Here is a 25,749-nt window from a genome sequence, read left to right as displayed (position 1 = left end):
CTGGAATACTTTCAAGCAATAAGGAGGTAAGTTCCGACATATAAGGTATTCCAATTTTTTTTTCTTTATGTCAATTTACTTTCGGAACTTAAAGTTAGCCAATATTTTTTCAGTCAAAGAAACTGTAAGCAAAAAGTAATTGGAGATTGCAGAAAAGCTTCTGATACTATTGCACGTGAAAGATTTATATACTCGTACAAATTGGAGCCTCATACAAAGTGGAGCAGTGTGGCATTAGAGGTAGATTACTACTATGGATAAAGGGATGATTGAGTGGAAGAAGACAGAATGGTTATCAGTGGGCACTGCTCTTCTTGGACTATGTTATTAACGAAGGCTCCCATAATAACAGTGTTGTTTCCTATATTTATTAATGATATTGATGAATGTATATGAGGCTGAATGTCTAAGTTTGCGATGATAAAAGTTGGCAGAGTGGTTAATGACAGTAACCAGGGTACGTTACTGCAACTAGATTTAGAACAATTAAATAGATGGGCTAAGAAGTGGCAATTGAAGTTTAATGTGACAAATGCAAGGTACTTCATATGAGGAGCAGTAATCCCAGATTAACGTACCATTTGTGTGGTACCATATCAGGGCAGAAGAAAATGACAGTGAGTTGGGGGTAATTGTGCAGTCAGGTATGAAGTTCTCTAAACAATACAGACAGGCTGCCAGGGCGACTCATGGGATTTTTGTCAATGATATAGAGGAATTTTGCCAACAGGGATAGGGAGGTGATTATTCCACTGTATAAGACAATAATTAAGTTACCTTGAGTAATACAGGCCTGAGAGCCTCAAAGAGTGCTCTTACCAATAAAGGCTTCAGTTCTGCAAATTGCAGCATCTGGAGACTAGGCACCCAAGGAGATCTAATTGAAGTGTTTAATGCCTGAATAGACTGAATTAGCTCTATGGTAATGGCGTCCTTCCTCTTATATACAGACTATAGAAGAGGTGGTATAAATTCAAATTGAGGAAGGATGGTTGCAAGATATATGTGCGGAAATTTGTCTTCAGCAAAGGGGTAATTGATTGCTGGAACAAACTTCCATCTGGTGTTGTAGAAGTGGATAGGTTGAAGAAATTCAAGGAAGAACTAAACAAACTATTAGAGGGTATGGAGGGGCAATATGGGAAGTGTTATTTTTTGATTGATGCTGTATAAGCTTGCTTTTTGCATCGTTTGATATTACTAGTATTAACTCTAAATCATTATATATGTTTTAGAGGGACAGAGCCGTTTCCCTTCCTCCGTCTTCATTAGCCCTTACGCTTTGTTAGTTCTTGCTCTGATAACTATGGCTTTGTCTCTGGCTGAAAGCAAATTTCCGCACATCTATTCTGCAGCCATCTTTTCCCAATTTAAATCTACGTCCTCGTGTGATCTGATTGTGTGTATCATCTGAGAACGAGAGTAAGGATACCATCAACATTTAATTTACTCAATTCAGTTAAAGCCTTAAAAGAGTCAGTGAGATCTCCTTGCAGATGCCTAGTTTCGAGTCTCTGCAATTTTTGATCTCAGGGGGAGGGAGTAGGGCCCTACCCGTGAGTTATTCTGCATTTTTCAACCTGCACTCATCCAAATCGCTCGCTGAACACACTCTTTGCATAGGCATTTTACCCATAGAATAATATGGCCTTAGGTGATAATGCGCTATATAAATGACAATAATAACAGCAACAATACCCTTTTTGTGCTAATTTCTTTGTTGTTGTTGTTGCTCTTCTTCTTCTCCTTTTTTATCCTTTCCAACAGAATTATAATTTTCCTAAAATGAGGCTTCTAAACCTGTATGAAGTACTCAAGATGCGACTTAACTGTTGCCTTACAACAGGATAATTACCTCTTTGTCCCTGCTGGCAAAATTTCTGTATTCCATTGGTAGAACCCCTTATTAATGGACACACTAAGTACTAGCGATAACAACACAGATTTTCCATAACACAAATAGTTTACAATTTATGTACCAATTACTTACATTGCTGAAACTTGGGCATCAGCTTCGCTAGTAGATTAAAACACATCTTTACTGCCGGGTACTGGCTCTTCAAATGAGCAACTAGAAAGCATAACCGTCCATCCCTGCTTCATGCTACAACTTATGCTATAGAGTTACACAGCCAATGGTTTCCAGCTCTAATACAGAAACAACCTCATCATCCCATAGAATCGCCTTCATTCATCAGAGGGACTTCGCCAAATGCTACAGTAACTACAAAATCTGGATTTCAACTTTAGAAAATTAGTTATTGATCGAATTTAACTTGTCACAATTCTTTTCTCTGCAAAGTAACTCCTAAAGAATTAAGGTCGATCAGGGACTAAAGTCGCTCATCCGCAAGTATGGAATTATTTAAAGAGCTAGAACTTCAAACCGTTCTAGAGATGTTCTAGAAACTTCTAATCATCTAGGGATGTAGACCTTATAACCATCTAAGGATAAAGAACTTCTGACCAATCTAGTTGCCCTTCTTTGGGCCATCTCTAGAAGTTCTACATACCCTTTTTGGTGAGGCCCCTCAAGATCTAAATACAATAGTCAATGTGGCTAAAATGGTATAGAGTCCCACAGAATGACATCGTCACTTTTTTTTGAACCGCTACCATGTGTGCCTGTATCAGTTCTCGTGGGTCCTGTGTGAACTGTCGATGTTTATCATATTCTGAGTGTAAATTAATTTATTTGATTTACAAATGTAACCATTTTTCTTACGTGGATATCTCTTTCTATCTACCATGGCATTTAAATGAAGATTAGCAAAAAATTACAATCTACTTCTAAGTGTCAGTGTTATTAAAAGTATTAAAACAGGAATCGCCGTAATCTAAAAATATAATTCATTAAGTTATCAGAGAAGGAAATTAAACTTACATTAATATGATCACCATGACATTGTTCCCGACATTCACTAACCAGTTCCATAAATTCCTTTGTGGCATTGGTTTCCAGTAGCATATTTTGGAACTTCTGTCCAAGAAACACTTGTTCCGTAGAAACCTATCACGAACAATTTAAGACAAAATGAAAGAAAGAATGGAGATGGGTTAATAAAAGCTACAGGTACTAAACAATTTATTTTAACTGCTTATAAAAGTAACATTCTGCGTAATTAATTGCATACAGAATTAGACATCAAAAATTGGCTAATTATTGAAAAAAAGGTTTACGTGATTGATTGAGGAACCAATTTTGTGCTTCCATCTTATGGATACTCAATAATTTGATAAAGAAAAGGCCAAAGGATGCATAGTTTTACAAGGGAATTGTTCTTATAGGATTGCAGGGTGGAATTTCAATGCAATAGGAAATCATAAAATCTGTACTCATTATTGCTCTCTTTTGCGATACATCTTTAGCTAATAGAAATCACCATCTAGCTGATGAGAAACCAATGTTTCAAAACAGCTGTTTTGGCAGTCTCAGATTCTAATATGTATAGCATATTTTGCAATGCTATACCGTTAAAAATATATTAGCAACTTGGGCTGACTGTGGATAATGGTGTTTGTCTTTAAGTCTAACATAACCCCAAGCCTTAATGTCGAATACTCGGATTCACTCTTCAATGGGAGCAGATTCCCATTGATTGAAAAAGAACTCAGTACTGCACATCAGTTTTATTTGGGGTCAAAAGATACTTATTTCAGATATGAAACAAGTATCTTTTTTCCAAAATTAAAGTATAAATTTTGGAAAAAAATTGGAGGAAAATCCAATACACTGGTATCAGAAGTTAAACAATGAATGTAAAATGTGCTTATTGTGTTTTTAATAAAACCACAGTATTTTGGAAGCGATTTCACTTGTAATACATGCTCAAAAATCCTTCAAAACAGTTTTGTCGATTAATAAGCATTGAGACATGGTAGCTAAATATAAAAAGTAAATTAGTGAATGGCACCGTGATGCAGAAAGATCACAAAATGTAACGCGTAAAAAATTCACACTGTATTAATTACATGCATAAATATAAGTGTATTAATTAAAATATATAGCGTGTTAAAGGATAAGTACTTTTTTGTTGATTATATTTACATTTTGAACAAAAACTGAAAGAAGCCAAAATGATTAATGTTCATTTGCCTATGTCCGTACAGTAAATGCAACTTCTACAATGGTGGATGCGGATTTTTGTCAGATATGATACACTCCACGGGAATATGAATATCAAGACAGAATTATTAACCGTCGCTTGGAAATGTTAGATTACATACGTATGTTAAGTGCCAGAGCAATTAAGGCACTGAGGCTTCAGCACAGTGTGTCTGTAACCGCGTATATCCTTAGGTACGTTTGCTGGCATCTATTGCTGGACGAAAAACTCAAGATTTCTGGAGATAAAAACCACGCGACCCTCGCCTCAGACCGACTTACTCAACCACGTTGTGAAAATAAGTCCATAAAATTTCCTCGCGTCAATGATGAGATGCGAACTGAGACTTTTTCTAACAGGAATGGGAGGATGGTGATTGTAACTACACTGCGAATTTTAAGTAATCTTAATATTATGTGGAAAAGGGAAAAGATATGTTCCATAGCAATCATATGACAGCGAATCATCAGGTTACTGCTGCCCCTATTTTTTTAGTTGATAAAAATATCAACTTTAAATAAAAACCTAAGCAATTTTTGTTTGAATCAGAATAGGCAATCAGGGAAGCTGCTCTTGAAACTTACATGTGCTGGATTTGCCATGGGATTAGGGAAATCACCTGACCCACCTTATATATTGGTCGTGTGTATTTTACTTACTTACTATCAGTTTATTAACACAAGGTTCACCCCCTGTACAGCAAGTGGGCTAGGAGGGTCCTGATATTCATAACCAATCAAATTTGTGCTCAAGATGATCTACAGCAGCATTTCTCAATCTGTGAGTCACATTAAAATCTGGATGGGTAGATCCCCAAACATAAAATATTATATAATATAATAAGCAATAATATATAATAATTTTCGTTAAATTATATTTATAATTTCGAGTTGGAGAATTGAGTACTAAATAGCATATAACGCGTATTAATGGATAAGTACTCTTTTGATGAAAATATCTATAGCCATACCTAACAATGGAATGTAACGAAAATACGAGACGAAAAAAGAAATTGTTCACAAATATTTTTATTGTTGCATTCATATGACAAATACTTCTATTGCTGCAATCATACTTCCTGCAGTGGTAATTGCAGGAAGTATGATTGCAATGACATCACAATCCTGCAGTAGTAACTACAGGATTGTGACGTCGTACTGTTCAACAAATGGTTACAATCCAATTGGTAATTAGAATATTGGCTTGCTAACCTCTTTCAAGCCAAGGATGTTTTCACATAAAATAAAACATCTTTCGTGCGTACGAGGTACACACGCTGTTTTTTTTTTTTTTTTTCGTTAATTACATTTATACTTTGGATAAAAACTGAGAGAAGCCAAAATTATAATTTTCATTGTCCTGCGTCCACACAGTAAATACAACTTCTACAAAGGTGAATGCGTTTTTGTTTTGTTTTTATTTTTATTATTATTTTTTTTTTTTGATAATTTAGGTGGTGAGCGTTTAAGAAATTTTGAGCTGATGTAGAAATCTGTGAGCCTTTTCAGATCCTCTATGACTATAATCCGTTTAAAGGTTGTTTTTTTTTTTATCTTTGAAGAAAATGGGATCCATTATGATCATCCAGCAGCTTCAGAGATTTTCGTGTCTTGATGAAAGAAGAGATGGTTCATGTAGATTTCATATTGATTTTTTTTTTCTCTAAACAACTCGGTGGCAACAGTCCCTGGAAAATCCCATATGATGACGCACAGAAAATCCCTGTGGCGTCTTCTAGCTATGGCAATGTTAATTATTAATATTTCCATATTACCATTAATAATATTGGCAATATTAATATAAAATTGCCACGATATAATATATCGATATTAACATTAGCATTGCCATTAATAATATTACTATTGCCCTCTCGGTAGCACAATGCTTATAATCTCTTCCACACTGTGTGGAAGGAATGTTTGTTATGGATGAAGTCCCTTCCACACAGTATGGAAGCGATGAAATCCCTTCCACAGGGATTTTATCCTGCAACCGACTTAGTTGGTCTCGGGAAGGTGACACGGTTGCCCTTTTATCCAAAAAAAAAAAAAGCTAGAGATGTTATTTCTAATAGATGCGGAAACCAACCAGAACACTGATGCAATTTACGAACATAAATGATGGATGTGTTACACTTGTGCAAGTAACCCGAAATCATAATTCTTCTTTTTGTTTTCGTGTATCGTATTCAAGTGAAATAATCCCTAAGGTAACTTCGAGCAAAGTCTTCGTAAAAGATCTTTTAAGATAACCTATTACATGTATGTCTACAAATCGATAATTAATTTTTGACTAAATAAATTTCATACTTACGCATTCTATGATTTCGAAAGCACAGGAGAATGCCTGAAAATAACATACATTTGGTTAGACTCACGTAAAATCATACTAGTAATTTTTAGCTTACTTCGCTAATCATAGTTTCCGGATTTTCGAAAACAAATGTTTTCTAAAGAAGCTTATTTAAAATTACTTTAAATGCAAAATATTTAGACAGTAATGAAACTGTTATTTCCTCCGCTATTCGAAAGCAAATGAAGAATTCGTAGAGGTCTGTTATCAAAGAATAGAATACATAACTCACCTCCTTGCTTCTTGTGTCATCATCGTCTGATGGTGAAGTTGCATTAAAACACATCTCATATTTTCCTTTTAGCTGAAATCAAAAGTACATAACAGGTCTGCTTCTGAATTGACTTTTCGAATTAACATTACATGACTACAATATACATTAAAAATTTATTTTACTAAACCATTTTTTTTTTTTTTTTTCATAAGGTTCTGTCTTAAGCTGGAGTAGAGCCTGATTCGAATATCTAATCGTGGAGTCCATCTTTCCAGGCAGAAAAACCAACATCGATACAAGCGTACACACAGTATGACAGTATAAAAATAGTAATTCATATTGTCTTACAATAATGCTTAGAAATAATTAAAACAAATTAATTGCAGCTGATTTTAGGCACCTTTAGGCTTTGTAAGAATTAAGAACATACTCAATATAAAATAAATAAAATAATTATAATACGAGCAGGTGCGGCTAACAGAGTGCATCGCAACGAGCACTTTTTTTCAAAAATATTTATTAAATCATATATGTTTCGTAATGTTGCAATGTACACTCAGTGATCACTGAATTATGACCATCCCATCCGTAATGAACTACACCGCATAGCTCACATTATAAAAAACCGAAGAGTTTCGTACGCTTGAGAAGTGGTAATTTTCAGCTGGTCAATCAAGCCAAAGTGATCAAGTAGTCGTTATGGGACATAGTAAAGATATCACGCAGTTTCAAAAGGGCATGCTTCTGGGAGCTCGTGCGTCGGGTGCTTCCATATCGGAAACGGCACGTCTTGCAGGTTGTTTACGTCCCAATGCAGTTAAGGTGCACAAAAATGGTGTCGAACGGGTCACACCACCTCCCAGCGACTGAACTGTAAAGGATTATGTAAAGTGGATGTTTGTGATGCGTGAAGAGCGCAACACGTTGTATGGGCTGAACGGCAGGTCGCTGCTGAAATTGCAATATAATATGGGATGCAAGAACAATATCCACAAATGACGATGCGCCGTACACTCAGACGTATGGAGTTCCAAGAGACATCCTTTCTTCACCGCTGATCATCGTCGACGGCGACAAATGCTGTGGTGCCAATAACACGCTGGAGGACTGGAAACGAATGTGCTGGTCGGATGACTCCAAATACGTCTTCTTGTATAATACAAGCATCACGAGTCCATGGACCCAACGTGGTGGTTCTTGCTTAATATGAGGCATGTTTTTCTGGCAAGAACTAGGACCCCTTCTGTGTATGGACCAACGTTTCACCGGTGAGGTCTACCAGCAGCCCTTAGGAAACCATGTGCATCCTGCCATGTTGCATTTTTTCCAGGACAGAAACGGGATCTTCCAAGACGATAATGAGCCGTGTCATCGGGCCCGCACTGTGAGCGGTTCGAGGGCAGGCGAATTGAGGGCAGGCGAATTTGGCCTCCAAATTCGCCTGCCCTCAATACACTCGAGCACATGTAGGATGTTTTGGAATGGAAGTGAGGCGTATGGGCACGTAACCGTCATCTGTTCTGACACTGGAAAGCCATGCAGGCAGCATGGCAGCAGATCCCTTCGGACGTCTTCAGACATCTAGTAGACATTTACATTTTTTATTTCACATATACGCAAAACATGCATAGGTACAAACACTTTCTATTTGCAATTTAACGGCAAATATAAATTTAACAGCAAATAGAAACAATTTCTATTTGCTATTAAATAGGCTGTGCTCTTGAACATCCAGCCTTACAGTCATAAGGTCAAGACATCCAGTAGAGTTAATGCCTAGGCAAATAACAGCTGTTATCCGCGAGAACGTGACCCAACATGGTATTAGGTAAGTGTTCATAAATCAATGATCACTGAATATACAAATTTGTATATATATATAACGGCCCCCAAGCGTGCGCTCATAATAAGTGCAATAATTAAGTGTGCAGAAGTGTATTCACGGGCTGATTTGCATGTTGTGCGCATTGAAAACCCTGGATTTAGAAATTCTTCTTGATGACAAGAAGAATCGAATCCAGATAGACCTCTCCAAAAGTGTGGTAGACGGCATTGTATCGTGCTAGCTAAGGTGCCGAGGGGGGCCGTATTTTTTATAATGCTAAAATAAAGAATAACATTGTAAAAGATACAGTAAAAGACTAGGTCTTTTTTTTTTTAAATACATTTAAAATTATTATATTATATACAAAAATTATTTAAAAAAATATATATAAAATGTGTACAAAATGCACCACGCGCCTGCTTTACTAAAATTGTTATGAGTTCGTCGGAAGTTTACGGAATTATACTATACTTTACTCATTCCCCACAAAAAAAAGTAATAATAAATAAATAAAAACATGTATAAGGTATTTATTTGATAATTTCTCCAGAGGCTGTCAATATAGGGCTCTTAATCAGTCTGTCATCGGTGTCATCGGGGATTGTACAGCAAAATAAAAATAAATTTTTCTAAAAGTCGCCTTTCACAAGTTCATTTTAGGACGAGAGCTTAGTTCGACTTACTCTCTAGAACACGCTTAAAAAAAATAAATAAAGAAAACAAAGTCGGCCCTAATCAGAGGGCTATAAAATTCTTCGTTTTTCCTGACGAAATGCGTATATTGACCGCAATATGATGAAATGTCCTGCGCTCACCTTTTTTGTATTTGAATTTCAGGGTCAAATTTGAATTGCTCTTGCAGAAGAGTGAAAAGCTGCTGTCAAGCTTGAAGCACGGAAGTACCGCCAGGTCGGGTTAAAGGTAATTTCTTCTTCTCTAAAGGTCAAGGTTCGGGAATGGCTGCGTGTGTACGGTTGTAACAGCATGTGACAAGAAGGAAAGAAAGAGATTGAAATTTAGTATGGGCACGATTTTTTTTTTTTTTTTTAACCTTATGGTTGGAAGCAACGTCAGTAATGCCAAGAAAAAGAAATTTCGTGATATAACTTTCTAATAAATTGATGGGCGAATTTTTGTATCGGATGAAGTGAATATCACGCAAAGTGCTTAAAGTGCATAACTTGGAAGCGCGTGTATTGCTCATAATAACTAGCCAGATGTAAACAAAGTAATCTATGTATGACTCGCATGTAAGTATAAAAGAGCGATTATTTGAAAAATGAGACAATGTAAACGGCCTAAACCACATTCAGCGTGGATTAAATTCGTAAACCAGTCAGTCATCAGCAGAAATAAAAATAAAATACGCGAAATAGTTAATATTCTTAAAACTTTAAATTTAAAGCGTTTATATTTAATTTTTTCCTTAAGCTTCTATTATTATCATCATAACACAGAATCTCTCTTTAACAAGGTTTTTATATTGCAGGTTGGGCAAAACATTTACGATATAACTGCTTTGCCAAACAAAATAAATTATTTTTTAATTGCTTTTAACGTTTATACTGCTTGATTCAGCAGTATACACGTTAAGTTAAAAACAGCGAACGTAAAAAAAAAAATGTTTTCGTTCATAGCTCACAATAAGTATACTTACAAAATCAGGAATCTTTGAACATATGCACTCTTGTCCAGTATCTTCGTGGTGCGCAATGACTAAAAAGACCAAAATGTTTAAAATATTGTTAAAACATATATGAACTTAAACGGGTACATCTTTGAAAAATTAAAGTGCTCTTAGTGCATCAATCTCATATTCTGAAATTACATATAAAAACTGCACAGCGATTATACGTGTACATTGATTACAGATTTCAAAAATTACATAGAAAAGACTACATAAAATGTTCGTACAATGAAAAAAAACAAAATTTTTTTTGATTAGTGGGTACCTCAAAAAATGTATTCGGTGACACAGGAATCAGGAGTTATTTGACATATTGGCATAGTGTTTAGGGTAAGGCGCCACCCACAACTGCGCAGGACTTATTTGACAAAGGTTTTTCACAATATGGACATCAGGTTCGTGAGCAACAAACCATGATAGTATCTTGAATCTTTGTTGTTGGTTATAATTTGCTCTGAGGCGACTACAACCATAGTCCCGGGTACCAAGCGATTGTGACTGAGCGATTTCTCTGTGCTATTACTGCGATTTCCCAAAAGCGATTTACAGTTATTTTACGTTCTTGGCGTTAATAAATCTATTCATTTAATAACAGCTCTTGTTACAAAAGCACTTGTACAGAGCAAGAAAGGAAAGGCACCTTTCTTTATTTCTCATAGTTTATTACTAACACTTACTTTTCGCTTGGTCACACCAGGCACTGCTCCTGCCTCCCAGTGGTGGGGCCGGAAACCTTAGCATAACAGTTAATCAGCCAAGGACGAAAAGCAGCAAATATGGATCTTAATGTGTTTAATGTCTTTAGAGCCGACAAGCTCTCGGCCAGACACGGAAACCGAACATGTCATGCTCGGTTTCAGCGACAGATTTTCCTGCATTTATCATAATGCATTCTCTTGCCGATCGGTCTCTCAGTAAGCTTTCTCCGTTTCTTATCCATAAACACCTGGAAAGTCTTTCAAGATCTCCTAAGACAGTCAAGAGACTGCAATCAGGGGACTTACTAGTGGAGACAATAAACCGTGGGCATTCGGAGAAACTGCTAAAACTTACAAATTTTGCTGAAATTCCAGTAAAGATTTCTCCCCATGCAACACTAAATACATTCAAATGTATTATATCCAGCTGATATTGAATCTATTGAATGTTACAGAGGAGGAAATAACGCAAGAACTTCAAGATCAAAATGTCATTGCAGTGAAAAGGATTATGACTAAAAAAGACAATACACTCACACCTACAAGAAATATTATTCTCACTTTCAATACGCCAAATCTACTATTATCGATAAAAGCAGGCTATCTACTTTGCCGCATTAGACCATACATTCCTAATCCACTGAGATGTTTTAAGTGCCAAAAGTATGGTCACTCTTAAACGGCATACAGAGGAAATCAAGTTTTCCCCAATTGTGGGTCCTCTGATCACACTCAAAGTGATTGAAAAGAAATGACCTGTTCCAACTGTAAAGGCAACCATCCTGCTTATTCAAGGACATGCGACAAATGGAAAACTGAAAAGAAAATTGTCAAATATAAGATTGAAAATAAAGTAAGTTTCAAGAAGCAAGGAAAGTAATTGCTCCCAGTATGACTAAGCGTACATACGCCAGTTGCGCAAAAATATCTATCAGTGGCCACCCAAACTGACATTACAATCTCTCCATTTCTTGCCACTCTCAAAATATGAGATCGTTTGAACGGCAATTTCAGATATCCTTGAATAAAGTCCAAAGGTGGGCAGGACTCAATGGCTATCGTCTATCACAGCAGAAAACTGTTGCAATCCACTTTTGTAATCAACGAAAAATGCATACAGATCCTGAACTTCAGATGTCAAACTTTACCATTCCAGTGACTAGCAATATCAGATTCTTGGGATTAATCCTTGACAGAAAATTAAATTTCTTTGGGCACATTAAGCCTGTGCGTACTTCCTGCCTCAAAAAAACTGAACATACTAAGAGTTTTATCTGCTCTGTCTTGGGGAGCAGACCGTGTATCTTCGCTGCTTTTATATAGGGCATTGATCAAATCCCGATTGGATGCTCCACTATATGATTATGCTCGATAGAGTACACTACGCTAGCTGGATCCTATACAGCATAGTGCACTGCGGATTGCACGGTGCTTTCAGGACATCTCCTGCCCATAATTTATATACTGAAGCTCATGAGCCCCCTCTTTACCTCCGTAGATAAACTTTACTGCTTAAGTACGCAGCTAAAATACAAAGTTGCTGCCCGCAACCTATTGAGCCATACCTGTTTAATCCTCCACTGCAAAATCTCTATAGAATCAAACCCAGTAAATTAAGACCAGCAGGCGTACGCCTTATTGAATTAACACAAAGTTGGAATGCTCCTAATGTCAATAGGCTACAAGTAATGAAATGCTCTCATCCACCTTGGACACCTCCTCAATTAACTTGCGATACTTACCTTAACAAGTAGGGGAAGAATCATCTACCGTCACTCAGCGTGAAACAACTTCATGCAAGTCATATTCAGAAATATGCTAATTTATTGCCAATATACACTGAATTATGACCACCCGTATGAAAACTGAATGCGATCCGTTGACCACATGAGGTACGAGAGTGCGGAGTTAGTCGACCTACGTAGCATAAATAAGGTGTCAGTGGTTCAGTAGGTAGTAAAATTCCGAGCGTGATGGGTAAAAGGAAGGATTTATCGGACTTTGATAAAGGACAGATTATGGGAACTAGACGAGCTGATGCCTCGATTTCCCAAACGACTGAACTGGTGGGGTGTTCGAGAGCCGGCGTTGTTAAAATGTACCAGGACTGGCGTCAAAATGGTCAAATAACGACCCGATAGCAAAACTGCAAAGGTCAGCGAAAGATTGATATTAAAGGTGAGCGCCGGGTCCGACAACTCGTAGAGGCGAACAGGCGCAGCACTGTTCAAGAGTTGACTACCCAATACAACATGGGCCAACCCGGAATAATACCTGGCATGACCATGCGTCGCACGTATGGGCTATACCAGCAGACGACCCATACGGCATCCTCTCCTAACCAAGGTTCATCGGCGTAAAAGACTCGCCTGGTGCAAAGAGCATGCAAGTTGGACGTTAGAAGACTGGAAGAAGGTGTGCTGGTCGGATGAGTCACGTTATTTACTCCACACCACGGATAGTCGTGTACAGATTTGGCATCAACAACATGAGGCTCTTCATCCATCATGCATGGTATCAAAAGTGCAGGCCGGTGGAGGCGGTTGTATGGTGTGGGGCATGTTTCACTGGCAGGAACTTGGACTCCTGGTGCATGTGAAACAACGTATCACTGGTTTCCGCTATCGTCAACTGCTTGCTGACTGTGTTCACCCCGCTATGTTACACTTTTTCCCGAATGATGATGGTGTCTTCCAAGATGACAATGCGCCGAGCCATCGGGCACTTGTTGTGCAGGAATGGTTTGAGGAACACATTTCTGACTTCCAGCATATCGATTGGCCTCTGAACTCCCTCGATATCAATCCCATAGAGCACTTGTGGGACACTATGGAAAGGCATATCAGGCGTCTGGATACACCAATCACCTCCATACCTGCATTGCTGACCGCATTACACACAGCTTGGTTGGCCATACCTCCTGAACGCTTCCGGCATCTCGTTGAATCAATGCCACGTCGGATAGCTGCTGTACTGAGGGCAAAAGGAGGACCTAATGAAATCAATTGAAGAAAAAAGAGGCACAATAATAAATGGAAAAAATATAAACCACATAAAATATGCAGATGATATTGTGATTTTAACAGAAACCAAAGAACAACTAAAAGAAATATTAACAACCATCGATAAAGCAAGAAACAATTATGGAATTAATATTAATATAAATAAAACCAAAGCAATGCAAATCGGAAAAAAAACATAGAAGACATAAACATAAACATCCAAAATCAACAAATAGAACAAGTACAAAAATTTGTATACCTGGGCTCTCTAATAACCGGAAACCTAAGTAATGTTGACCAAATTAATCACAGACTGAACATCGGATGGACAAACATGAGCAAACTCAAAAACATATAAAAGAGCAATAAAATTTCAAATAGTCTAAAAATTAAACTATATGAAACTGTCATCATACTCACAGCAACTTATTAATCAGAGAATTGGAAAAGAAATAAGAAAGAAAGGCAAAAGGTAATGTCATTTGAAATGAGATGTCTAAGGAAAATCAATAAAAAAAATTAAAGAGAACATAAAACTAATGAACAAGTAAGGAGAGATCTAAAATTTGAACGCAGACTAATAGAGCAGATCTACAAAAAACAACTTCAATGGTTTGGACATGTGAACCAGATGAAACAACACAGGCTGCCTAATGTAGTACTGACCGGAAGAATTGGCGATAAGCGACCTCCAGGAAGACCCAAAAAGAATGGCTCCAATGTCTAAAGGAAAACACAGGCTTTCAGAATTATCAAAAAATGATGCAAGGTTCAAGAGATCGACAACAATGGAGGACGATATCTAAATAGGGACTCAACTCGTGCCAAACGGAAGAGTAGAATGATGATGATGATGATGAACTCTCCTCGCATGCCCATTAACATACCAACGACGTTGAGGCACCACAGATATTCATTGATGAGTGCTGTACTGAATTGCTTCGAGTAGTGTTTTCATGCCATAGTATGTCTCCGTTCAGATGAACAGAATATGTATATAAGAAAAAGAAGAAGAACTCTTTATTATATACAGAAAGCACATTGCTGTATACAACTCCATTCACGGCTACAAGCCAGGGGTTTACATAAAAGAAATCACACAACACAATAAACACAAAAAAGAAAAGAAAAAGCATTACGACAGGTTTGAACACTGGGATGATGGATTCAAGGCAGTGATGAATAGGTCTCTGGGAGCAGGTTCTAATGTCCTCTGACGTGGTCCTGGGAAGGAAGTCGATCGAGTACTTTCTGCCTATATTCCTTGTCGACTGCGAATTTGTAGAGGTCGCCGTCCAAGGACTGTATGTCTTGCAGCATTTGCACGGATAGGAACCGATCAGTTAGCTTTAACCGGTTTGGAATGGCCTGTAGGATTGGATTAGTCCTAAGGCTTGTGACCGGGATCTTCCATCCGCAGTCAGCCCAGAAATCTGGTACTGAAATAATGCCGACCATCATTTTGATGGCAAAGACGAGTCTTCTCTCTTGAATGATGGCAGGAAGACGTCTCATGTTGAGAGCTGCCGCCATATGTTGTGCCTTATGCAGGGCGATTCCTGAACGTTAAAGGAGTCGCTCTACATAAGATACAACAGATACATCATCTATAAAAATTATCCGCTTTGTTTAACTACTTTGTACCCCACCTCTTTTCACTATCTCCTTACTCACTGCTTCCAAACTTCTTTTTTTTGGGGGGGGGTCTCTGTCAGGAAGCTCTGGTGACCCTAGCAGAAGCCAAAAAAACAAAAAATTATGATATTAGGGTCTCCCGTAAATGATTAAATCTACCCGTATATATATTTTGTCTGTAAATTGCGTATGTTCTCTAGTCGATTTGCCTGTTTGCTGGACGAAAAAAAACAGTTTTTTTTTGGGGAGGGGGAACCTTGCTATCTACGCCTGAGACCGACTAACTCAGCCACGGAGTGAAAAAAGTCCACTAAAGTTCCTCGCGTCATCGACGGGATTCGAACCCGGGCGTTTTCCACCCGGTGTGGGGAGGACGGTGACGATATCACTGTGCTACCGGCGCAAATCCTGGCAGAGGCCAGTCAGAGTATAATGGGCAGCCTGGCTCACCTCCCAGTGGTGGTAGCGGACAATGTGGGATTCCGCTAGGGCCCTGAAGCCAAGCAGTCAGAGACACAACAAAAGAACAAACCAGACACTACACAACAAAAGGTGTGGGGAGGACGGTAACGATACCACTGTGCTACCGGCGCAGACCCTGGCAGAGGCCAGTCAGAGTGTAATGAGCAGCCTGGCTCACCTCCCAGTGGTGGTAGCGGCACCGCGACATTTACACTATCATTGCGTATCACTCGTGGCTTTTAACCACCCACCCTATATCGTTTGTAAGATCACCATGTGGCAGAGATGGATGCATGGAAGTGTTACGCACAGGGGAATATTATCTCGACCGAGTTCTTAAAATATTGTAAACCGGGCAATGTGGGATTCCGCTAGGACCCTGCAGCCAAGCAGTCAGAGACACAACAAAAGCACAAACCAGACACTACACCTTTCTGGCTTTTACAGAGGTTCTGTAATTAGAGAGGCACCTTAAAGACACAAAAAACCTCTGTAAAGATTTACAGAGGTTCTGTAATACAGAGGGTCCTAAGCTGGATATCATCATTCTTCTCTTTCTTGGTGATTCCCTTCTACTTCTCTCTCTCTCTCTCTCTCTCTGGGTAAATTGGATTTTTTTTTTTTTTGCTTGTGCAGCAAAAGCTTCGGCTTCCTTGCACCATATAGCTAATAATGATAATAATAATAATTCTGCACAAAGTACCGTGGCACAGATGTGGGGACCCACTGGTGGCACCTTCCACAAAACACTATGCCCGGTTAGGTCGTTCCTCCATGTTGATATGCCTAGCCGAATTTTTACAAGCCGGCTGGCCAGGCCTGACGCTCTTGTTTTTTTTTTTATTTTCGTGTTTCCTTCACGAAACGTCAATGCAAACGTTTATCGTATTTAGTAGACACGGACTTGAACCCGGGTCCACTCAAAGAGCGCGTGCCCCTGCATTCTCGCTCCTGATCACTCATCTATACTTTGTATCATCACAAAATCCATGTTATTTTGTGATGATATAGATGAATAGAATGAGCATTGGGGATGAATGTCTTTAAGGTCTCGTTACGCAAAAGAACAGCTATCAAATTACGCTGTAAGGAGTCGATGAAGGTAATGTGTACCTTTGACAATTCCTTATAAACTCCATTGGTATCATGGCAATAGCAGAGTAGACCGTTTGCTGTAAAGAATTTCGCAAAACTTCGTTTCTTTTTCGATAATGAGGTCAGACAAGAGGGAGGGAGGATTAGGGTTTTACAGTACCCGGGCCTGCAATGCTTCAAGGGACGCAGCCGAGACACCTAAGTATTATATTTTTTAGTAATTAAATTACTTGTTGTGTCCACGGCTTATTCTGGTCACCTTTAGGACAGCCGAAGTATAACTGTTTAAATTTTCTGAATATCCGTCGTGATTGCTCGCTGTTGTGGTTTAGTTAGGAAAGAGTCGCACACATAGCAGAATTAGCTAGGATGATTAAATACACTTTTGAGGCAATAATTCATCAATTTTACCCAAAACAATTTACAATCAAATAATTAAATAATGAAATGACACGGATATAAATATATTCAAACAATTACATTAATATGAACATATAAACAATAATAATTATTTTAATGTAACTTGGCTAAATCAGTCTCTTAATATGTAATCGATCTCATCAATAAACTGAGATTGCTATATGAAACCGAAAACAGATTTGGAATCAGTCCACATATTTTTTTTTCGATGAAATGTACTTACTGATCTCTGTGTAATCAGTAATCATTGCCAACTTTTCACCGCGACATTTACACTATCATTGCGTATCACTCTATAGCACTCGTGGTTTTTAACCACCCACCCTATATCGTTTGTAAGATCACCATGTGGCAGAGATGGATGCATGGAAGTGTTACGCACAGAGGAAGTATTATCTCGACCGAGTTCTTTTGCATGTTACGGTCCGACGGTTTGGACGGTTTGAACGGTTTGACATGTTCGAGACACTGAAAGCGTTCTTATATCGGATTTCGATCTAATTTCGTTAGATCGAAATCGTTTATGCACCCAATTGCTGCAATACTCTGCAATACAGAATATTGCAGCAGTTTTTGATTAAATTGAAATATCGCATCTTATGATCCACCAGTTAAGGTAATCCATCAGTTAAGGCAATCCATAAGTTAAGTTTAAGTAACAATTGCCTAAATTTCCAAAACTTACCTCCGATTTTTCTGCAGTTTTTTTTTTATCTCACATTTTAAAAAATAAAATTTCTTTTTAAAACCTCGCGGGGTTTCAGAGGAAATATTGTAAAATTAAACTATTGCTCGTTTATTAAAATTTTAATAGATTATTATATAAGTAAATAATATACATTTGATTCTATCTTGTAAAAACTAAATGTTATGGAGATGCCAGAGTATATTAATCGTGATGACAGATACAAAACTCCTGTAGTGCTAATTTCATTATGAATATGTGACGAACGAGTTAAAATGTGCAGTTGTATTTTCTTACATAAAAAATATACAAATATATTTTGTACAAATAAGTTATACAAATCTATGGGTGTTGCGTCATGTTTCGTGGTTAAAAATCTGACAACGGTAGACACGATAGATATACACTTGTCAATACGCCGTGGGGATATGTTATATAAAACAATTTATATTAGTACAATTGATGGTACGTGAATTTTTCCCAATAATTATATAAAGGTCATTAAAAAAGATCATGTTTCGACTGCTATCTTGTTCAATTAGCATAGATCTTAGGATTGTATAAATATGCCAAATATGGCTTTCTGAGATTGATATTGTTTTACAGGATCTCAAAAGATAACCAAAAGGGCGCTACGAACGTTGATAGACAAAGGAATCCCAGTTAGAAATTTGTCCATCTGGTAACATTCATATTGCGGATTTCTTTATACAAATGTTTATATAAAAGAAAAGCAGGGGGTCCCTTAAAATTTGGTACACGATGCTAGGAATACCAATATTAACGGCACATAAGGGAATATCTTATTTCTTAGATAAAATAGGAAAAATGTTTAATGACACTACTACACTGTGTAATATAATTACGTCCACTTTAACTTTGTTTGAAATGCCGAAATAGCATCAACAAATAGCATCAACAAATAGCTTCAACAGCAACAACGAAACTGATATTTCTTTCTATAAACTATTATGAAATTAAAATATCTTTGACTTCAGAAAGCATAAAGTTTTTTCATCTTCAAAAACCCCATAAATTGGAGGGTGTTGTTGTTATGAATTTTAATGCTTGTGCTGCTATTAATTGTTTTAATTGAAAATCGTACTTTAAAATGGAATTAATCATTATAGAATAGTTGGTATTAAGTTTGCCTTCCATCCACTAAGAAATTGGAATTGGACAATATCGTCAGGCATTTTGCTAGATTTAGATGGATTAATTACATTAAGCTTAACGACTAAGAGATTGCATCGTTATAACTTTGTCTGTATGCAAATAATGATCTCTTTGATTAGGCTTGCTGTCCATCTTTATTCAACCGCTCAATAACTTTAAATGCTGATTAATAGTTTTTACGCTAAGCAAATAACTAGACAATTATCGATATGTCTCATTTTTACTTAATGTAAGATTCTGTGTTTTGTGCGTCCTAGAAGGTGCCAGGGATAAAGCTGGTATTTTGTAATAATGCTTTCGTTACATTTGGCATAATAATAATTAATAATAATAAATTACCTTAGATTTTTGAGGCAGTATTGCTATAAAGTAGGCATACTAAAAGTAACGATCTATATTGAGTGCCCTCGTGGGTAGCATTGTTGGTATCACCATACTGCCTACACTAGGTGGAAGAGCCCTCAGTTCGAATTCCGTCAATGAGCGAGAAATGTTTATGAATCTTTTTCAAACATGGAAGTCGTGACTGAGTTAATAGGATTCAGGTGAGGATAGCACAGTTTTTCCCCCTCCGGGAAACAGGTTTTCTGTCCAGTAAACAGCAAATCGACCACAGAACACAGGCTATTTACAGACATATTACATACGGCGCAATATTTCTCTACACACCGGGTGGAAAAGACTTGAGTTCGAGTCCCATCGATGACGGGAGGATTTTTTATGGACCTTTTTCACAACGATGGGCTAAGTTAGTCGGTCTCAGGCGAGGGTAGCATGGTTTTTTCTTGGAAACTCAGGAGAAAAAAAAAACGTTAAAATTTTCCCTCCAGCAAACAGAAAAGCGACCTCAGAACACACACAATTTACAGATAATATACACGAAGCAATATGGGCTTAGTCGTTGATGCTTCTAAAACCTGAAGCTCCTAATCTAAAAACAACAACTGTACTTAGGTTTCAAGCATTTAGGTTGGATTAGTCCCAGTTTAATGAATTATTGCTATACTAAATATTTTAAAGCCTTCAATGAAAATTAGCTTTTGGCAGTCCACTTCTGTCGCCGGAAGAAGTTGAAAAGCACTTGCAGTCAGTAGTCAGTATAAGAGAACTTTATACGTTTTGCTCCCACTGTGGCTGGATTAGCCGGTCTGGGAGAAGACGTAAGATTTTTTTTTTTTTTTTTTTTCTTTTCAGGTAACTCTGGTTTTTCATTCCGCAAAACGTTCCAACTGACTTTAGAATACAGTACACGCAAATTGCAGACACAAAACACTGGTGCCTTGTGGCTTTAGTTGCTCGGCACAAAATTAAAAAAAATAATAATAAAATAAAATAAAACAATTAAATAAGACAGCTTCGAATGCACTCTTTCAATTTATTTTCTCGCTAAACAATAAACGGTTTCTTAATTATCTTCATTTTAAATTATATTTTTAATAAGAAAAATTCGTAATAATGAAGTAGATAGAACCATATTTAAGTAATACGAAGTAAAATATTGTTAAAATTAACCACTAACTACTAGCTATATTCATAAAGTTAAAAAATTAACTTTACTTAATATTTAATGAATAATTTGAACCAATATACACAGTTTTGGCCTTTCTTGTTTCGAATTATCGCATTGCCACAAATGTTTATTCGAAAAAGCAATAAAATATATCGACTTACCCATCAGAAGAGCCGCAGCAATCATCAAGCCAAATGTGACAATGTCTAATGAGTCACGACCTCTCATCTTTGTGGGTGACTGTCTGACAGACCTGTAGTTGGCATTCATGCTGTTCCTATATTTATAATGTATGTTGATAAGGTTTCCTGTCTGAAAGCGAAATGCGTCCAGTTCACACAGGACGCCTTCACAACCATTCAGTGGAATCAACAATGCATGAAGTTTTTCGTGACATTTTCATGGAACTTTTCATTGTATGCTATTTAAAAGAGACGCAACGATATCATTTCCTATGATTTTATTTTTGTGCAAGTCTAACTGTAGTCCTATGTTGGCAAAAAAAAAAAAAAAGAAAGAAAAAAGTGTTTGAGCAGCTGAAACAAAGACGGAAATGGTGTGAACTTTAGTCACGAAAAGACGCTTGAAACAAAACTATGAAGCCTCATCTCAAGTCAATGAGCTTGAAACAGCTGCGTACATCAAGCATTACCCACAATCCCAGAAAACATTGCTCTACATCCGTGAAGCAGTGAGATCCGTGATAGCGAAAAAGCACTATAAACAAAAGATTTTGCAACCACAGTTAATTCCTTTTCAAATGATAAGTGAAAGCAAATTTTCGATTGTAATTATTGCGCCTGTATATCTAAGTAATATACTTTAAATATAATGAAATATCTTTAAGAATACTTCATATTTTATTTTCTATATCTCGTTTAATCTTTATACACTTTTCTTAGCTGAACCACTAAAAGAAATTTTATGTTGTTCTCAGACAGCCATTGTTAAATTTAAATAACTATTAGCGACAAGGACCGCTGTTCTACAAGTATCCAAAAAGATGTGCAAGTTAACCTTTTATTTATTCTTTTTTCGGCACAAGCGTTAATTACTTCCTACACCAAAAATATTCGGACTTCCCTCCTAATGCAATGAGCAGTGCGAACGAGATGATTTAAATGCAAATCAGAACCAGGTTTAAAGTGCGGGGAACGAGCAGAGATATCAAAAATAAGTAGAAAGTGTCTCGACAAGCGCTTAAGGGGGCTTCAAAGAGGAATAATCGTCTGATATCATACCAGAAAATTGTCATTAGAAACGTGTGGCTGCATGTGACAGCCACGCGTTTAAACCTCGCAAGATAATTGTAGCTGAAACTGAAACAATGGAAGAACATAGATGATGTAAGTTTGTGCAGACAATCAAGTAGTTAAAAAAAAAAAACTGACAAATAAGAATCTCCAATTACTAAAGAAAGCGAACAGAGTGACGTCCTTGGAAAATATTACTGTCGAACTCGAAATGTCAATTGGAGTGTTTATGTCAAAGTAACATTTTTCTAAGGACATCACTGCTTAGAAGAACCACGTTACACCAAAACTTTCACATATTATTTGCAATGGTGTCAAGCCCATCGTCCTTGGGCCATGAAAAGCAGAAACAGAGGGGCAAGTCATGTTACATAGACTAGTCCTCAGATCAGACGTTGAGTGTGGGTGTATGTAATGCCTCGGAAAAGTAATCTGCAGCAGTGTATGTATTGTTCCCGAGTGAGATTGCAGTAGGGACACCGCGGCTAAACGGCTAGAAGAACAACAAAACACAACACTACGCTTCATAAACCCTACACTTATATATATATATATATATATATATATATACATTGTGGCCTTTACAGTGAACTACATGCATCACAAAATTACTATGCGAAATTGGGGTAGACCACCGATGCCGCTTGACATTGAACACTAGTAGTTGTTGGTGACTCTATTGTCAGGGAAACGGCGAACATACTTTGTAAAAAGGATAAGTGGAACAGGAGCAGGGTATGTCTGCCAGGGCAAAGGTTGATGACGTTGTAGAGCGGATATCACCTTTTAGGGGCACAAAAGGTGATATAGTTGTACACGTTGGTACTAATGATATTAAGAGTAGGAGACCAGCAGAATTACTTAAAAAGTACAGGTCACTGTTGAAAAAAAGCCGTGAATTACGGTTAAATTTGAAAGTGTCTGCAATTCTGCCCAGATACAATAGGAGGGAGTATATGATGAGAGCCTTGTCGATCAATTCGGCCCTGGAAAGATTGTGCAAGGCTCAAGGGGTAGAATTTTTTCAGCCTGGACTGTACTTGTTAACAGGCGAGACTGCTTCTACAGGGATGAGATACACTTAAATAGAAAGGGTGCAAGAATATTTGCTGATGATATCGAGGTAGTATTAGGTGGGTCGGAAAACTGCTAGCTTGGGGGGAGACAAAGACTAATAGATTAACAGTAGCCACTGGCAGAGGTGAAAGAGATTCTTGCGCTGCTTCTATTGGAAAGAGCAGAAGACTGGAAAACAAAATGCAGGATGTTTCAGAGACTGCTGGGAGTCACTGCGGTACAAGTAAACACATGGGTTGTGTTAGGGTAGCTAAGAATAGGAACAGGTGCATGTATATAGTTGCGTGTACACCAATGCTAGGAATTTGGTAAATAAATTTGATGAATTTGAGGTATTGCTCAAAACATCAAAGGCAGATATTGTTGGGATTTCAGAGACGTGGTGTCACACAGATATAAGGAATGCAGAACTGGAATTTGGGGAGTACAACGTCTACAGACAGGATAGACAGGATAGGAAGGGAGGAGGGGTTATGCTATTAGTTAAAAAACACATAAAATCCAAGGAAGTGAAACCAGTCGACATCGCTGGACAGTGCAGTGTCGAGTCAGTTTGGTGTGACATAAGTATTGGGAGATCAAAATTGAGAGTAGGAGTGTGCTATAGGCCTAATGACTCTGATGAGTATAATAAGAAACTGTACAGGGAAATAGAGTGGGCCAGTAAATCAAAGAGTCTTATAATGGGGGATTTTAATTTCCCAGATATTGATTGGAATTTCTAGAGGCAACTAGAAAGAGTAATGCTCTTAATCTGATTATCAGCAGTGATTCTTCATGCATTAAGAATCTGAAGATAAAGGAACCACTAGGTGGCAGTGATCACAGTGTGCTGAAGTGGGATTTACTCAAATAGGTAACTACCATCAGGGGGAAAAGGGAAGGGTTTTTGCTTTCATAAAGGCGACTACGATGGTCAGAGACAATATTTAAATTCTATACAGTGGGACCAACTGATGATGTTACCAACAGCAAATTCAAAATGGGAAGCATTCAAAGAACTTATCTTGGAAGCTATTAGGCTTTACATACCAACAAAGAAATATTGTTCAAGTGTCAGGCCTAAATGGATGTCAGATGAACTAATGAGTCACATGGCAGAGAAGAAAAATGCATGTGGTACATATAAATTACCATGTAACAAAGAAGCCTAGGATAGATATAAGTTGATCTGTACCCAAGTTACTAAGGAGGTTAGGCAGGCGAAAGTAGATTACGAGAAATCTTTGACAAAGGATGAAAAGAAAAACAGCACAGAGTTCTTTACTTATGTAAACTCTAGAAGGAAGGGGATGAATAAGATTGGTCCACTTGATATCGATGGTTCAACTATTGATGATCCTGCTCAGGTAGCTAACAAACTAAATGAATATTTTGCATCGACATTCACACATGAGGAGTTATTCAGCGAGGGGAATGCCAGAGGTGTATTCAAATCTGGCAGTAAGCTAGATAATCTTGTAATAACTGAGAGTAAAGTGGAGAAGAAATTGTTGAAGTTAAACATAAAAAAGACACTCTGGGTGGATGGGATCTATCCAGTTATATTAAAGGAGGCAGCAAAGGAAGTAAGCAAACCCTTAGCCATAATTATGAGATCTTCCTTGGACTCAGGGGAGGTATCCATAGACTGGAGATGTGCAAATGTGACCCCAATTCACAAAGGAGGATCAAAGGCTGATACAAGTAATTATAGACCTGTGAGTTTAACTTCTGTTCCTGGAAAATTAATGGAGGCATTGGTTAAAGAAGCACTGCAGGATCATCTAGACAAGAATTCAGTTATAGCTCGGACACAGCATGGTTTTGTTATTGCCTGACCAATTTGATTGGACATTATGATGCAGTCACAAAATAACTGGATGCAGGGAATAACTTTGATATTATATATTTTGATCTTAGAAAGGCTTTTGATTCTGTTGTACCTGGAAGACTGTTGCACAAATTGGAGCAGTGTGGCATTGCTGCTATGGATAAAGGGATGGTTGAGGGGGAGAAAACAGAGAGCGGTAATCAATGAACACTGTTCATCGTGAACTAATGTTATTAGTGGAGTCCCTCAGGGTTCAGTGTTGGGTCCTTTATTGTTTTCTGTATTTAGAAATAATATTGATGATGGTTTATCAAGCTTAATGTACAAGTTTGCAGACGATACAAAGGTTGGTAGGGTTGTTTAGGACACTACTGACGCTATGCTGCTGCAACAGGATCTGGAAAGGTTGAGCAGATGGGCTGAGAGGTGGCAAATGAAGTTTAACATTGACAAATGTAAAGTACTACATATGGGAAACAGCAATCCCAGAGCAACGTATCAACTCTGTGGTACTACAATGACAGTGGTAGAGAATGAAAAGGACCTGGGGGTAATTGTGCAGGCAGATATTAAGTTCTCTGAGCAGTGCAGACGGGCAGCAAGAGTAGCTCATGGTGTCTTGTCAATGATATAGAGGAATTTTTCCAGCAGGGATAAGGAGGTGATTATTCCCTTGTATAAGGCAATGGTCAGGCCACACCTTGAGTACTGTATACAGGTCTGGAGGCCTCATTTCAGG

At 37.7% G+C, this 25,749-nt stretch overlaps 1 protein-coding gene across 1 annotated transcript in view; it reads right to left on the bottom strand.

Annotated features, from left to right (window-relative positions):
- Positions 1–21,110, bottom strand: part of LOC150076171 (uncharacterized) — a 30,185-nt gene extending 9,075 nt beyond the window's left edge. Inside the window, exons 1-5 of the mRNA XM_090387575.1 lie at positions 21,029–21,110; positions 10,155–10,213; positions 6,691–6,762; positions 6,420–6,452; positions 2,885–3,010 (exon numbers count right to left, since the gene is read on the bottom strand). Of these exons, the coding sequence (XP_090243701.1) occupies positions 2,885–3,010; positions 6,420–6,452; positions 6,691–6,762; positions 10,155–10,213; positions 21,029–21,095 (357 nt within the window). The 5' untranslated portion in view covers positions 21,096–21,110. The remainder of the gene's footprint in view (positions 1–2,884; positions 3,011–6,419; positions 6,453–6,690; positions 6,763–10,154; positions 10,214–21,028) is intronic.
- Positions 21,111–25,749: the final 4,639 nt, after the last annotated feature.

The sequence above is a fragment of the Mastigoproctus giganteus genome, chromosome 13 (assembly GCF_048544385.1).
Source record: "Mastigoproctus giganteus isolate SK-2022 chromosome 13, ASM4854438v1, whole genome shotgun sequence".
In the NCBI taxonomy this organism is placed as follows: domain Eukaryota; kingdom Metazoa; phylum Arthropoda; class Arachnida; order Uropygi; family Thelyphonidae; genus Mastigoproctus; species Mastigoproctus giganteus.
The sequence above is the reverse complement of the archived record's forward strand: the minus strand, read 5'-3'. Positions and strand labels throughout refer to the sequence as shown.